We start from the raw sequence: 15,211 nt of genomic DNA on the forward strand, positions 1-15,211 counted from the left end.
GGCCCGCGATCGAAGATAGCGTTGAAGCCTGAGCCCCCGAAGTCATCCTAGCACTGCTAGGAAAATGACGGTGTTCAAGTCCCGCTGCGGGCGGACCCTCACCGAAGTTTGCCGCTCGTCCAGTCCCAAGAGAAGTGACTGTTCCAGTGATTATTGCACCCAACAAGCCTGTCTCATTGCCCGCTTGCCTGTCATTCACAGCTCACAAAAGCCGCTGTATCGCGAGTCGATCAGAGCGCGCTTTTCACTCAGCCCCTAGCTACACGTGCAGATGCATGGGAGAAGCTTCCCGGGGTCTCAAAATGGGTGATAAACATCATAAAAGGAGGCTATTCGCTGCAGTTTCGCCGACGCCCTCGCCACCACGCGGCGCGTGTCGAGACTTCGGTAGATTCGAACGTAGCACACCTACTTCGAGCCAAAATTCAGAAACTTCTGAGAAAAGGGGCTATCGAACCTTTATCTCAGGCTCAGAGCGAAGAGGGGCTGTACAGCAAATACTTCCTGGTACCCAAAAAAGACGGGGGTTTCAGACCCATACTAGATCTGAGGCAACTGAACAGAACGCTTGTGAAACGCCAGTTCAGAATGCTGACGACCAGAAAAATCCTTGTGCATGTTCGCCAAGGAGACTGGTTTGTGACAGATTGCGTCACGTCACAGGCGATTTTTGAGATTCGCCTTCGAGGGCCAGGCATACCAGTACACAGTCCTGCCGTTCGGCTTGTCTCTAGCACCCCGTACATTTACGAAGTGCATGGACGCAGCACTCGCTCCCCTCAAACTGCAGGGTGTTCGAGTGCTGAACTATTTGGACGACTGGCTCATTCTAGCCCAATCTCATTCAGAGATCGTGTGTTCAGCGCACAGTCAGCTTATTCCGCTGTGGCGCTGTACTCCCTCTAAAGAGTTTTCAAAAGATGCTAGGTCTGATGGCCTCATCATCGTCAGTACTCCAGCTGGGCCTGCTGTGCATGCGCCCACTGCAGATCTGGCTCAAAGGGAGGGTGCCCTGCAAAGCATGGGCCACTGGTCGGCTTCGCCTCAAGGTCAATCAAGCTTGCGTTGCAGCTCTGAAACCTTGGAAGTCAAAAGACTGGTACCTTTCAGGTGTAAGCCTGGGGACTTCCTCGAGTCTGAGGGTGGTGTCTACGGACGCATCCAACGCAGTATGGGGAGCGCTGCTCGAGGGCAGACCGCTGTTTGGCCTATGGTCAGAGCGGGAGAAGCTCTTCCACATAAACTGCCTCGAGATGTTAGCAGTGAGCAAAGCACTCACGCGCTTTCGTCCCCTGATTGTGGGCTGCCATGTTCTGATATGTTCAGACAGCATGTCAGTGGTATCCTACATAAATCGCCAGGGCGGCCTCAGGTCCCTGTCGTTATACAGGCTGACCAAACGCCTCCTGTTATGGGCGCGCAGCAACCTCCTTTTACTAAGGGCGGCGCACGTGCCGGGGCACCTGAATGTGGGACCAGACGTACTGTCCAGGAACCGTGTTCCGGCAGGAGAATGGTCGTTGCACCCACACACAGTACAACTGTTGTGGAAGAAATTCGGCAGAGTGGAGGTAGACCTGTTCGCATCTTCAGAGAACGCTCACTGTCCAGAATTTTTCTCAAAAAGCAAGGACGCCCTGGCCCATCAGTGGCCGCGCCGTCCTCTTTATGCTTTTCCCCCTGTCTCCCTCCTGACCCAAGTGGTGGAGAGAATCAGGGAGGAAGGATGCTCAGTGCTGCTAGTAGCGCCGCTCTGGTTGAATCAACCCTGGTTCCCAGCTGTGATGCAGTTAGCCAGCACCGCCCCGTGGCCAGTGCCTCTAAGGAGGGATCTCCTTTCTCAAGCAAATGGTTCGATTTGGCATCCCCACCCAGAACTATGGTCCCTTCACGTGTGGGCTATCAACGGGTATCCGCTGACCTCCCACAGGGAGTGTTAAACACGATCATACAGGCTAGAGCTCCGTCTACACGACGGCTCTATGCGTCTAAGTGGTCAGTATTCTCTGGCTGGTGCACGTCTCGCGGCGTGTCACCCCCAGACTGCGGAGTGACAGAGGTTTTATCCTTCTTACAAGAGCTGTTGGACAACGGGAGATCCCCTTCCACGCACAAAGTATATGTGGCAGCTATAGCGGCGTTTTCTGAAACCACGCATGGCCAGTCCATAGGAAGGAACGATTTAGTCGTCCGGTTCCTTAAAGGAGCTAAAAGACTTAATCTCCCCAGACCTCCCACAGTTCCCATTTGGGACCTTTCCACGGTGCTGGACGCCATGAAGGGTCCTCCTTTTGAGCCTCTTCAGGAGATTGATATGAAACACCTGTCGCTCAAGACGGTGTTTCTCCTGGCTCTCGCTTCAGTGAAGCGCGTTGGGGACTTACACGCGCTCTCAGTGAGCGCGTCGTGCATGGAATTTGGGCTTAATGACTCCAGAGTCGTGCTCAAACCTAAGCATAGTTACGTTCCAAAATCCCTAAACACACCGTTTAGGGCGCAGGTCATTTCCCTGTCAGCCCTTCCGATCACTGGGGAGAACATGGACGAGAATTTTCTCTGCCCGGTTAGGGCGTTGAGAGCTTACGTGTCGCGCTCGTCTGTTTTTAGACAGACAGAGCAACTTTTCGTTTTGTTTAGTGGGCGTCTCAAGGGATTGGCCACTTCGAAGCAGAGCCTATCCAGACGGATAGTGGACGCTATAGCTCTGGCGTATGCATCCAAAGGCATTCAATGTCCTTTGGGTGTTAGAGCGCACTCCACGAGAAGCATGGCTTCTTCGTGGGCTTGGTCGAGTGGGATTGCCTTACAGGATATTTGTATGGCGGCAGGCTGGGCCTCACCGTCTACATTTATCAGGTTTTATAACCTTGAGGTGCCCGCCTTACAGGCCAGGATATTATCGGTTTAATTAACCGTATTCGTTTAGACTGAGAATTTCAGTCGTCAATTTATGGCAGTATTGTTGCTGAGCTGCTATGTGCAGTCAATCTTTGAGAGATGGTGGTTAGAGCCCACCTCTTTCTGGATTCTCTGTGAGTCCTACAGGTGATTATGTACTGCATGAACCCCAGCTCAGGGCTCTGGGTCTATGGTGTCGGATCACTGCATACACGGCGTCTTACAGGGTGTTCCCCAATGCGTTGCTACGACAACGCAGTACGAGAGTATCTCTCGTAAGAGAACGTACTCGGTTACTAACGTAACCTCGGCTCTCTCTAGAGAGAGGAACGAGTACTGCGTTTCTTGCCGTGTATGTGCTCTGGTTGTTTTGCTTTTAAAAATAAGAGTTCATAAGCCTATGAGCAAAATATATAGCCCTAAGCCTGTCCCGTTTCGGCGGGACGTGACGCGGGAGGGCGCAAAGCGCCCTCATTGGGTGTGACATCACTCAAGGGCTCGCTCGATTGGCTTAAGCATTTGCCACACAGCAGCCAATAGGCGCGCGAGCTGTCTCGCCTAGGTCTGTATGCTGTGGCAATGCGTTTTACATTTATACAAAATTAAGGATAATTTTTTGCTTCAGTATTCTCGTGGAAAAGGATTTTCCCCAATGCGTTGCTACAACAACGCAGTACTCGTTCCTCTCTCTAGAGAGAACCGAGGTTAGGTTAGTAATCGAGTACGTTTGCTCTTGGATAAGTTGATCTTGAGACCCAGACATTCCAAAAGGCAGAGAATCAAAGATCTGTGTGTCAAAAGTCCGGTTCTCGACTGCGAAAGGACCAGCCAATCGTCAAGATAATTCCCCTGATGGCTCAGAGGAGAAAGTGCCGCCTCCATGCACTTCGTAAATATACGGGGTGCTAGGGACAGGCCGAACGGCAGAACCGTGTACTGATAAGCCTGGCCCTCGAAGGCGAATCTCAAGAATGCCCTGTGACGAGGGGCTATCTGAATGTGAAAGTATGCATCTTTCAGATCCACCGTAAAAAAACAACCCCCCGGGCGAACTTGTGCGAGGATATGTTTGGCGGTCAACATTTTGTGTGGCCGTCTCATGAGAGCCCTGTTCAAGCGTCTTAAGTCTAGTATGGGTCTGATACCGCCGTCTTTTTTTCGGGACTAGAAAATAGCGGCTGTAAATCCCTGAGTGCTTTAGCGTGGGGGGGGGGGGGGGGACTAATTATATCGCCCCATTTGCCAGCAAATTTTGTATTTCGAAGTGAAGCACGTGACATTTTTTATATATGGCTTATATCTCCCTCTTGTCTGCAATTTGTGTCAGAATCATCACAAAGCTATGCCCCATTTTCTGATCATAAATTCATTTCAATCCATTTAGCAGGAACAAAACAACAAAATGGTAATATACGTAGTTATTAGACTTACAAGATTATTTTTCTTACCCCATTGGCAGATAATTTAGCTTGTTTTAAGCAAAAACTCACTTAATTTTGATTTATTTCCCCAGAAAACAAGACTTAATATCTTATGTAATTTTACTCATCTAGTAATGCATCTTGATTTAAGAATTTTTAGATATTTGGACTGGAAACAAGACAAAAATACTAAGTGAGAAAAGCATGTTTTGCAGTGTGAGTGCAGTATCTGCTGAGTACTCTGATGGAATTGTTATACCTGATCCAAGGTGATTGTGTCTGTATATTGAAGTTTTTTTTTCTTTTTTTTTTTTCTTTCTCCCATGTTTTGGCACCTGTGAGCACCTTGCACTTTCCTGGCTCGGGAGAACCGAGAATAAACTTATAACTGGCATTTAACGTCCTCCATGTGTTGATTTGAAGAACTCTACATATCCCTAGATGCTCTTTGACAAACACCTTTCTCATAATTTAATGATTATTTTAGACAAATGTTTATAAGAAATATATACAGAAACATGCATTTTAGAGCTAATCTGAAGGGCAAAATCGGTAATCGGAAATTACCAAATCGGACTGCACAAAAAAAATGCAAATTCCAGTATAGAATACTGCTATTTTTGCAATATAAAAGATGGAAATCTGTTGGATTTTTTTTATTAAATGCATTAGAAATGTCCCCTGATAGAAAGGTGATCATTGTTTGAAGTGAAAAGTTAATGAGACATTTGTAAAATAGAGTCCATGGACATGACATGTAGCCCTGATTATAGAATGACTCAGTTAGGCTACTGTATGACCTTTGCAAGAAAAAAAACCTGCGTGAAAATCAGTTCGGTATTCAGTGAGGTATGATTAATTAAATGCACTAACAGCTCATTGCATTTGCCAAACAGATTACACTGAGTGGAGCTGGTGACCGATCCAAGATGGCGGGCGGCCCCACCACGGCTCGTCAGTGGCAGTAGCTGTCGATGCGGTGTCTACTCTCTATTATTTCTATGGACCAAAGGGGCGTCGACCCACTACAGGAAGGTGCGTCACGAATCGCACGCCATTCGTCGTGACGAAGAACGCAGTTTCAAACGCTTGCATGGTCCAAACTCGCGGCTTTTTTCGTTTGATAGTGTTTATATTTTATAGTGTTTTAAACCTGTTGGTAGACATGACAGATGTCAGAGCGTTGAGTGTTTTTCAAGAGCGGGTGAAATCTTTGTTCGGCTCGTTTCTTGATGTCCTGCTGGTTGAAATTACAGAAGCGTATAGAGAGAGTTTCGCAGACAGCATGTGCATAAACCACTGTAAGTGTCATCCTATCAAACTAATTTTTTTCAAAGTGGTTTATTCATTTTTGACAGTTGTGAATATATTTAATTGTGGTTATTAATGTACTTATTGCATTTAGGTGGGAATTGGTTAAAACTGATACGTTCTCGGTAGAAAAAAAAAAAGAGAGAGAGAGAGAGAGAAGGAAAAAATAAACTGTTAACATTCACTAGGCTACCGCCGGTAACGTAACAATAAATAAGAAAACAAAATGCAGTGGCTAAAAATGATAACTTAGTTCACCTCAAAATAAAATTCTGCCATACTCACTGATGCAATTTTAAACCTGTAAAGTTATGACTTTGTTTCTTTTGAGGAACATAGGGATGATTTTGGATGTTTTTGTCCATACAGTAAGAGTTAGCGGGGTTAAAAGCAATGCTGCACCCCATTAACTTTCACTGTATGGGCAATAATACTGAATTCAGAAGAGCATATTAATGCTATATCACGTCTGTGTGTGTGTGTGTGTGTTCAGTGATGCTTTACACATCAGTTTAGTTTTAGTTTATTTATTATAGCAAAATAAAACAACTGCCACTGACCATTGTGCTGTACCAAAATTGTAATGCAAACACCAATTAAAATAATAAAATAACATTACAAAGACATTTTACATATAGAAAAACAAGCTCAGATCATAAGCTCAGATCCTTTATATTTCATAAAACTCAAAAAAACTAAAACAAAAACATCACCAATTGCAAATGACCCGTTTCTTTATATAATATAAGCATTCGTATTAATTGGGTACACACAAAGTCAAATGAGAGTAAATGAGGTGTCAATATTCTCTGCACTCATCAAAAACAGAAGAAAACATGAAAAAGTTGTCACAAATTGTCTATTAAAGGCAGGTGAAATCGATCTAAATATTACTGGAGTGATACGTAAGTGTCTTTTGTGTGTTTCATAATTTACTGATATTTCAAAATTCTTCCCAACATTTTGACGAATAATAAAATAAATACTGGTAGGTATATGGTGTTGTTCTGCTTAAAGGAGAACTCCGGTCAATTTTAACATTGAGCTCAATTTTTAGTAAATTTGGAGTGCTGTCAATACAGAGAACAACAACAAAAATCGGTGTTGCCTAGTCGGTGTTACCTCTTAGGAGGTGTGAAAGATATTAATAAAAATGATGTTATATCAGCCAGCGCACATACCTGTATTTAGTTCCTGTTTTCAGTCCAAAGTAGTCGATTGTCGAGTTGACGCTCATAGGTTTAGTTACTTAGATCACGCGCGTGAACTCGACAATCGACTACTTTGGACTTCGACCGAAAACAGGATGTAAATACAGGTATGTGCGCTGGCTGATATAACATAATTTTTATTCATATCTTTCACATCTACTGCAGTCAGATTCACTCGTGTTCACTCTGAAGGAATCACTCAACATGGCTGGGCACTTGTAATGACACATCAAGGATGATAAGAGAAATAAAAGCAGGTTTAAAACGTGCCCCATTCAAGTCAACAGGGTGCAAATTTTAAAAAGAGGATAACACTGTGTAGGCAACACCGATTTTTGTTGTTGTTCTCTGTATTGACAGCACTCCAAATTTACTAAAAATTGAGCTCAATGTTAAAATTGACCGGAGTTCTCCTTTAAGAAACATTCACATAGTAAATTATGCTACAAGGGGATTGGAGGTAAAAAGAAGAACTTACAGAAGGGAGACTTGATTGAGTGGGAATATGGGCAGATAAATTCACAAAAACAGCTAATGTCACCCATATTTTATAACTCTGTAAACTCATTCAATTCAATCTATTCACATTTATTTGTATAGAGCTTTTCACAACAAGTCGATGCATATCAGAGCAAAGAATGCAAAAGAAGTGCTGCTTCAGGGTGTAAAATCTCGGTGCTCTTTGGTTGTATGGGATACAGAATCTAACTTAGATTAGCGAAAATGCTACTCGACTTTAATAACTTAGGAACTCCAAGGCACTCGAAATAAGTAGAAAAAAGTTTAAAAGCCTTTATTTCATTGATGGCTTAAATATTAAAATTGGTGACAGATCCACCTACGCGTTGCGGCTTTACATGCCTTTGTCAAGGTGTGTGCCTTGGAGTTCCTAAGTTATTAAAGTCGATGCATATCGTTTAAAAGCAGCTTTACAGAAAATCCATGTGTCTATATTGCAATTTAGACTAATCTGTTATCAGAGTGACGGTCAAAGTAATGTCCATATGTCAGGAATGTACAGTTCTGATACAAATCATGCAAATAACATAATTTAGAAAAATGTGAAAGATAAAAGAGAAGCAGTTGTTAGCATTACAGTGTTTTTTTTTATCTCTCACACTTTTTTTTTTTTTGTAATTTCCTTTCTGGTTTAAAAAGAAAGGTCATATTGCTTACCACGGTGAGTGAATAATGGTTGAACTTTAATTTTGGGGTGAACTATCGCTTTAAATATGATTGATCATTACTGAAATATGAGTGAATTCAAGGGCTTCCATAAAATGAAAATGCATATATAAATGAAATTGTATTGTTTTATATAAATGAAATTTTATAAAATGTATATAATTATGTAATTTTATATAATTCTAAATATTTCTGAAATTCTTGTTTTGCAGGTGAACAATGTGCCAGTAATCGGCTTGAGAGCAATGACAATAAGGTACATTTGTGTGATCTGCTTTAGTCTTATTTTAACATCCCCAGTCCTGTTCTGACACTGTTTTCTATGTTTTGTGATTGTTGTTCATGCTTTTCTTGTTTGTCCTGAGCAGTTCAACTGCCCACTTTTCTTCAGGAAAATCCTCCAGGTCCCTTTTTTTGGACCTTTTCCAGTAGGGCTGTCACTAATGATTATTTTGGGAATAGTTCGGTTATTTTGACGATTAAGTAACCGAATATGTTTTGTGGTAATAAAATAGACATAAGTAAACAATAGCTTTTAAAAGGACTTAAAGGGTTAGTTCAGCCAAAAATTTCAATTCTGTCATCATTTACTTACCCTCATGACGTTCCAAACATGAAGACACAAATTAAGATATTTTTTATGAAATCTGAGAGATTTCTGTCCTTCCACTGAAAGTAGGGCTGCATCAAACTAAAGATTTTAGTCGACTAGTAGTCCATCGTTTAAGCCATTAGTCTACTAATCGCACGTTTATATTATAAACCAGAATGAGCCTTTAATATTGGCAAAGTTTTATCATTCAGCTGTTTGCAATTAACAAACCAAACAAAAGTCATTGAAATATCTCAACCCAACAAATGTGTCGATTGGTTTCCCCAAATTCAACTGAAAATGCTACTTCTAATGACATCTGCAGTCTCAAAATTGCCAACCCCACAGAAACACGTAACCTTTGGCAGCCTGTTTTAATTTTAATTTTAGTCTTTGTGTCAAGCTGTCATTTTAGTTTTTGTCACGTTCATACTCTTTTTAGTCTAGTCAAGTTTCAGTCGACTAAAAGTCTGATCATCTTAGTCTTATTTTAGTCAGAATTATTCAGGACTATTTTCGTCTAGTTTTAGTCGACGAAAAATTATGACATTTAGTCTACTTTTATTCAATGAACATTTTATTTTAGTCTCTTTTTAGTAATGCAATTCTATTTAACCCAGTCAATATAGTATAAGTACTTAGTAGTATAGACGAAACCAAAATCCTATTTTACCCAAACCCATTTCAAACAAAGTTATCTTTATTATATTATTGTTACCTTATAGACTCAAGAATACATCCATTTACAACATATTTATTTTACCAACCAAACATATTATAAGTACAAACACACAAATTTAAATAAAATTAATAAAAACAATAAATAAAATAAATAAATAAAAATTAGAATCACATGACAATGCCAGTAAAAAAATTATACATTCAAGTTTAACATAAATAGAAACAAGATGCTTGAATGCTCAAGCTACAATAACATACTAAAAAGTGCACATTCCGTTTTCTTTTCCACTTCTATATAATTAAAGTTTTTCCAAATGTCGTTTCTTCTTTTTCTCCCAAAGACGAACCCCGGCTGGCCGGCCATCTGTCCTTTTCACTGTGTCAGACTTAACTTGGTTTGTTGTCATTTACGTTAACTCACCGCAGCTGTATCTTCTAAATAATGCCGTGAGTGGAGCTTGAGGAAGTGACTGCGCCTGCGTCTGCGCAGTGCGTCCTGATGCAGCCCCTGAAGTGAGACAGGAAACAGAAATACTGCGAAATAATAATAATAACGCGACTAAACGAGACGAAATAACGTTATAACTAGGGCTGGGAATCGATTAAAAAAATTAACTAATTAATTGCAAAATTTGCTGTGATTAATTGGAATTAATCGCATTTCCCCCAAGCTTGTAATCATCAATATTTAAACGTAGAATCACCTAATTAAATTAAACAACACAGAGAAGAAAAAAGGAACAGAAAATAGCCCTATATTAAAATATTAAACATCAATATATTATTCTTAACATGCTCAGTTTTAACAGACTTTTTGTTTTGTTTTTTACTAATTATCAAAATAAAGTATAAAGTATAGTCCTACAAAGTATTACCAGAGCATGTGATCAGAGCAGGTCATTTTACCATTGTTGCCCAGCATGGCTATACCAGCTCAGTAGGGTTATTGCAAACAGAAGTCTACTACTGAGAAATTGAATGTAATTTGAGCGGACTTTGCTTTCCCAGTGCGTGATCGGTACATGATTGGAGCATTTGGGTCGTGAACGACAGAGCAGAACGCGCCGCGCAAACATGGAGCGGAACATTGAGCAGAGAGCGCAGCGCGTGACACACACACACACACACACACACAGAACGGAGAGCGCGGCGCACGCATGGAGCGGAAAAGACCCGCTCGTGAAACCTGATCGCCGAATACGGAGGGGCAGGATATTTTCGGCCTTTTTTCTCTTTCAGCCGAAAACCGAAAATGATATTTTCAGCGGCTGAAAATTCGGTGCATCCAGCTTCTATGGTATTTGAATTCAGTTTTGCTAATTTTACGCAGCTGCTTTGTTTTGTCAAACATCTCAAATTAATCGCAAAGATTAACACGTTAATTCCCCCAGCCCTAGTTATAACATTTTGTCTCGTCTCGTTTTGGTCACAGAAAATGAAGAGACATTTTAGCATAGTTTTTATTTTGTAAACCACATTGTCTCGTTTTTATTCGCCAACAATATTGTATTATACATTTAATTATAGTCATCATCACATGACCAGCATTTACGTTGCATCTTGTCTCGTTTAGTGAACGGATGAAGGAGAGTGGATATGAGTGGTCTCCCGTACAGTGCGAAGTAAAAAAAAAACTTCGGCAACATTATATGGAAGTGCGCAATGCTCTAAACAAGATTGGAAATTCAGGAGAAGAGAATGAAAAATGTCCATGAATAACACCAAATCAGTAAAATAACAAATATTGCATTACGAAATATCTCCATGCTGAGCCTGTTTTTGTACTTCCTGATTTTCCCTGCTTTAAAATTCCTGTCAAATGAATGGATGACCTTAGCACACGTGTGGTTTTGTTTACAAATTTGGGTTCACTTGCAAAAAGAGCAGTGTGAAAGCGAACCGTACCAAACAAAAAAAATTAACATTGTATTTGGTCCGGACCAAAGCAAGTGAACTATCAGACTTTCCTGGTGTGAATACACCCTTAGTCGTAATTTTCATTGACGAAAGCAACACTACCTACTGCACGCATGCAATTAAATAAAAAGTTGCGCTTCACTCTGAAACCTGCAGCACATATATTTATTTAATGATTCACAGGTCAATTGTAATCAAGGATTTTTTTAATAAATTGAGCACTCAAATTTAATAAAGGAATCGTGACAGCCTACTTTTCCAGCAATGACTATGACTTTGAGATCCATCTTTTTGCACTGAGGACAATTGAGGCCTTTATACACAACTATTACAAAAGCTGCAAATATTCACTTATGCCCTGGAAGGCAATGCAATTCATTAGTGATCTGGGGGGGGTGTAAGATGTATAAACTTATTAAATTAAAGTTGGCATTGATGGCTCCATGAAGGACCCTTTACATTTCTGGAAACTTTCTTTAGATTAATAAAATGTTCTTCATACTAAAAAGAGGTGCTTCTTTTAAGACCTGCATTCTTAAAAATAAAGGTTCTAAAAGGGTGTTTTCACAGGGGCTTTTGCACCATATGAATGTTTTCATAGTTCCTACAACTTGAAGTACCTGCTTTTAGGCATGTTCACACCTCAGGAACTGCAAATGATTTTAGTTATATGAACGCCTTTTGGGGAGACTTAAATTGGCTCCTACTTCAGAGTAGCGTCTAACCCAGCACAATAGGAACTACCAGTGACGTGTAAGTGTACATTGAATGGCAGAACACATGTCATACGAAACACCAGCACCCACCATTTTTAAAAAGCTGTGTAAACACATAGTTTTCATATGCCTACTCCATGAACCAGGCACTACTCAACCTATCACTGCATACTCCATCCTCAAGTTGTTGACATTGTTAAATGCCACAATTAAACTATGTCACTGTCGACTGGCTTACGTCACTTCAGAGTTCTTCCTGGTGGTGTGAATGCAACCAGGAAAATCACCCTAGGAAAAAAAAATGTGTTCTCAGGGGACCGCCCTGGTGGCTAGTTTCTATAACAGAGTTCCTATAACTAAGGTGCGAAAGTCCCTAGTAATGCCATAGATAGAAGAACCATTTTTGGTTCCTCACAGAACCTTTCAGTGATCCGTTCTTAAAAGAAGCAAGGTTTTTCTTTAGTGTGAAACATTTTAATAATCTGAATAATCTGAATATTTAGTCACTATAAATAACCCCTTTTTTGCATTAGAAAGGTTCAATGAATGCTAAAAGTTCATCATGGATCCATCAATGCCAATAAAGAACCTTTATTTTTAAGATATTGTTCACTGAAAAGTTTTGTCGGAAACCAAAAATGATTATTTTATGGCATCAATTATATGGCAAAAAGCTCCTTTTTGAACCCCTTTTTTCATGCAGTCTGGCTTAAATAATACTTGACTTTGCACAGTCTGCATTGGGTTTTTACCCAATATCTAATTGGAATAATATTGCACCGTCAGCAGTCATAAAGGTTAAATGAAATCCATGTAAAGGGCCATAAACTTTGTACTCTGTGCATCTGATTTAACTCCTTTATCCATTATGTTTGATTGCACAATAATTGAATCATCATAGTATATGATTTTCTTCCATTTTTAATTCTTTTTAATTGTCTTTTGTCCTGTAGTCTCAGCAGGACAGTCAAGTCAGAGTGGAATCTGAAGAGTCCCAGCCATTAATGAGCTTTCAATGTAGTGACACAGTCACTCCATTGCAGTTGACGCACAGGGAATCTGAACAACCAGAAGTAGAACCAAACCAGTCAAACACCCTGAAAATTCTCAATCCGTATCCAGTTCAAGTGTCATTTCCTATATTAACAGCACAGTTAAAACAGGATGACATACAAATAGCCATTGTAGAAGATACAATGATACAAACTACAGAATCCATAAATGACAATGAAATGCAGACATTTCTAGAGATTCCCAACATACCCGTCGGAAAGCCTGAAGAAGGGCCACCAACTGTTGATCATCAGGCAGAAACATTGGGCAAGACTGAACCAGAGCCCGAACAAGTAATTAAACGAGAAAATGAAGATGTCGATGTGACGACTGAAGAAGAAGAACTAGAAACTGGATGTCGAGTGGAGACGCAAGTGTGTCAGACCTCAGGTGAAAATACTCAAGCTCAGCTGAAGCCTGAAGATGGTGAGCTTCATGAACCAGTAGAGATAGACCAGATCACCTCTTTTCAACGAGAGGATTCATGTCTTCACTGGAATCAGTCAACTTTTGGGGTTTATATTGGCACTGTACAAAGCCAGATACCTCAGAGCCATCTTGTAAAAATGGAGTCCCAGGAGGAAAGGCGTGAACCTTTGCAGAAGCTGGACAACTGTCAATTGTCCAATCGGTCTTTGACGCCTCAACTCACAAAGCAAGGGTATTTAAGACCTTGCTTTGTACAACTCCAGAAGGCTGAAATACTGCAAAGATCCAACAGCCAGTCTAGACGACTGCATGTTTGCGGTATCTGTAACAAATTATTTATCTACAAGAGAACCCTAAGAAGGCACAAACGCTTCCACACTGGCGAGAAACCCTACAGCTGCTCGCTCTGTTCCAAGACCTTCATCCTACGCAAAACCCTCCGTCAGCACAAGAAACTACATTTAAGGAGACCGTACAGCTGCACTCAATGTGGCAAGAGGTTCAAATACTGGAGAAAGCTTCGCATCCATTGGCGTTCTCATGCTGGAGAGAGTCCGTTCAAGTGTAGCCTTTGTGGGAAATGCTGCAAGACTTTAAAGAGCCTTGACCGGCACCTGGCTTATGTTGACCACACCTGACTTATCGAGAGAGGAATCAATTGTTTTAAAAAAGATGCAAGGACATCTTTGTATTGTCATTTGTGTGTGAATATTGTTGTACCATTTTGTTTTTGAAGTGTCTCAATTATAACTAAGTGGAATAAATGGGTTGTATGTGTTCTTTATTGATTAAATGACAAGTAACAAAAAACGTACATTCAGTAAAGAGTGTTGGTCTGTAAGGGTTTTCTTTTTTTTTTTCTTTTTTGTTAATGTATTGAGGATTTCCCTGGCCAATCCACAGAACATACTCTAAAAACAAATGTTTTGGCTCAAGAAAAATAATAAATATAACAATAGTTTGCATTAATATTTTTGAGTTATAACTTCTGATGAAATTGTTCAACCTACAAACTACATTGAGTTAGAAGGAAATTAATTTGTTGCATTGCTCATAAAAATTAAGTTGTTCCAATAGTTTAGTTTCAACATAATTTAAATGGAGTGGTGGCTCTGGAACCAATTCTTACATATTTTAGGTTCAATTAATAGCTAGCATAGCACATATTTAGCATGCAAATTTAATGAACATAGCTAACAGGGCAACACATATTTTGTGTAGTTGAGTTAAATATTACTTAGCATATCTCATAAAGAGCTCAAAATCTACTAATTCTTTATATACAATTATGTTAGATTAGTCAACAAAAATGTTAGACTGGTCATTTAAAATCATACATTTAAAAACGAATTTATTCTGTCAAGTTAACATGGATTCAACAATTTAGTGGATTCAACAATTTATAATTGTAGATGCGTTTAGATTAAACATGCTTTTGATGTATTTTTAACCCTTGTGCACTGTTCAATTTCTGGGAAAAGGATTACAAAGAATAAGTATCTGAATTTAAATGTTTTTAACCATTATTTTTAAGACTGCCCCTCACTCACATCTGTGGGATGTTTGCGTGCGATTACACGTTTATAACAATAATATCTTGACAAACTATATATCGTTTGAAAGCTTTCAGACTGGTTTTCATATTTGGTGCTTGTTTTTCAAAAGAAATGACATCCGTTTGTGATACGGTGCCAAACACACTCTGTTCTTTACGTATGTTTTAATGTGTGTTTTAGAGATTTAATTTAATATTTATGTTACACTTTTACACACCCTACTCTTTTTCAAAGGGCATCC

At 40.2% G+C, this 15,211-nt stretch overlaps 1 protein-coding gene across 1 annotated transcript; it reads left to right on the top strand.

The window, feature by feature from the left end:
* The first annotated feature begins 5,251 nt into the window (after positions 1-5,251).
* On the top strand, positions 5,252-14,993 carry LOC306994573 (uncharacterized protein). Its single transcript, XM_079605160.1, has 3 exons — positions 5,252-5,620; positions 8,239-8,282; positions 12,886-14,993. Exons 1-3 carry the CDS (start codon positions 5,413-5,415, stop codon positions 14,050-14,052), a joined length of 1,419 nt encoding a protein of 472 aa, XP_079461286.1. The 5' UTR covers positions 5,252-5,412; the 3' UTR covers positions 14,053-14,993.
* The last annotated feature ends 218 nt before the right edge of the window (positions 14,994-15,211 follow it).

Source organism: Phoxinus phoxinus (assembly GCF_949152265.1).
Source record: "Phoxinus phoxinus genome assembly, chromosome: 2".
Taxonomy (NCBI): domain Eukaryota; kingdom Metazoa; phylum Chordata; class Actinopteri; order Cypriniformes; family Leuciscidae; genus Phoxinus; species Phoxinus phoxinus.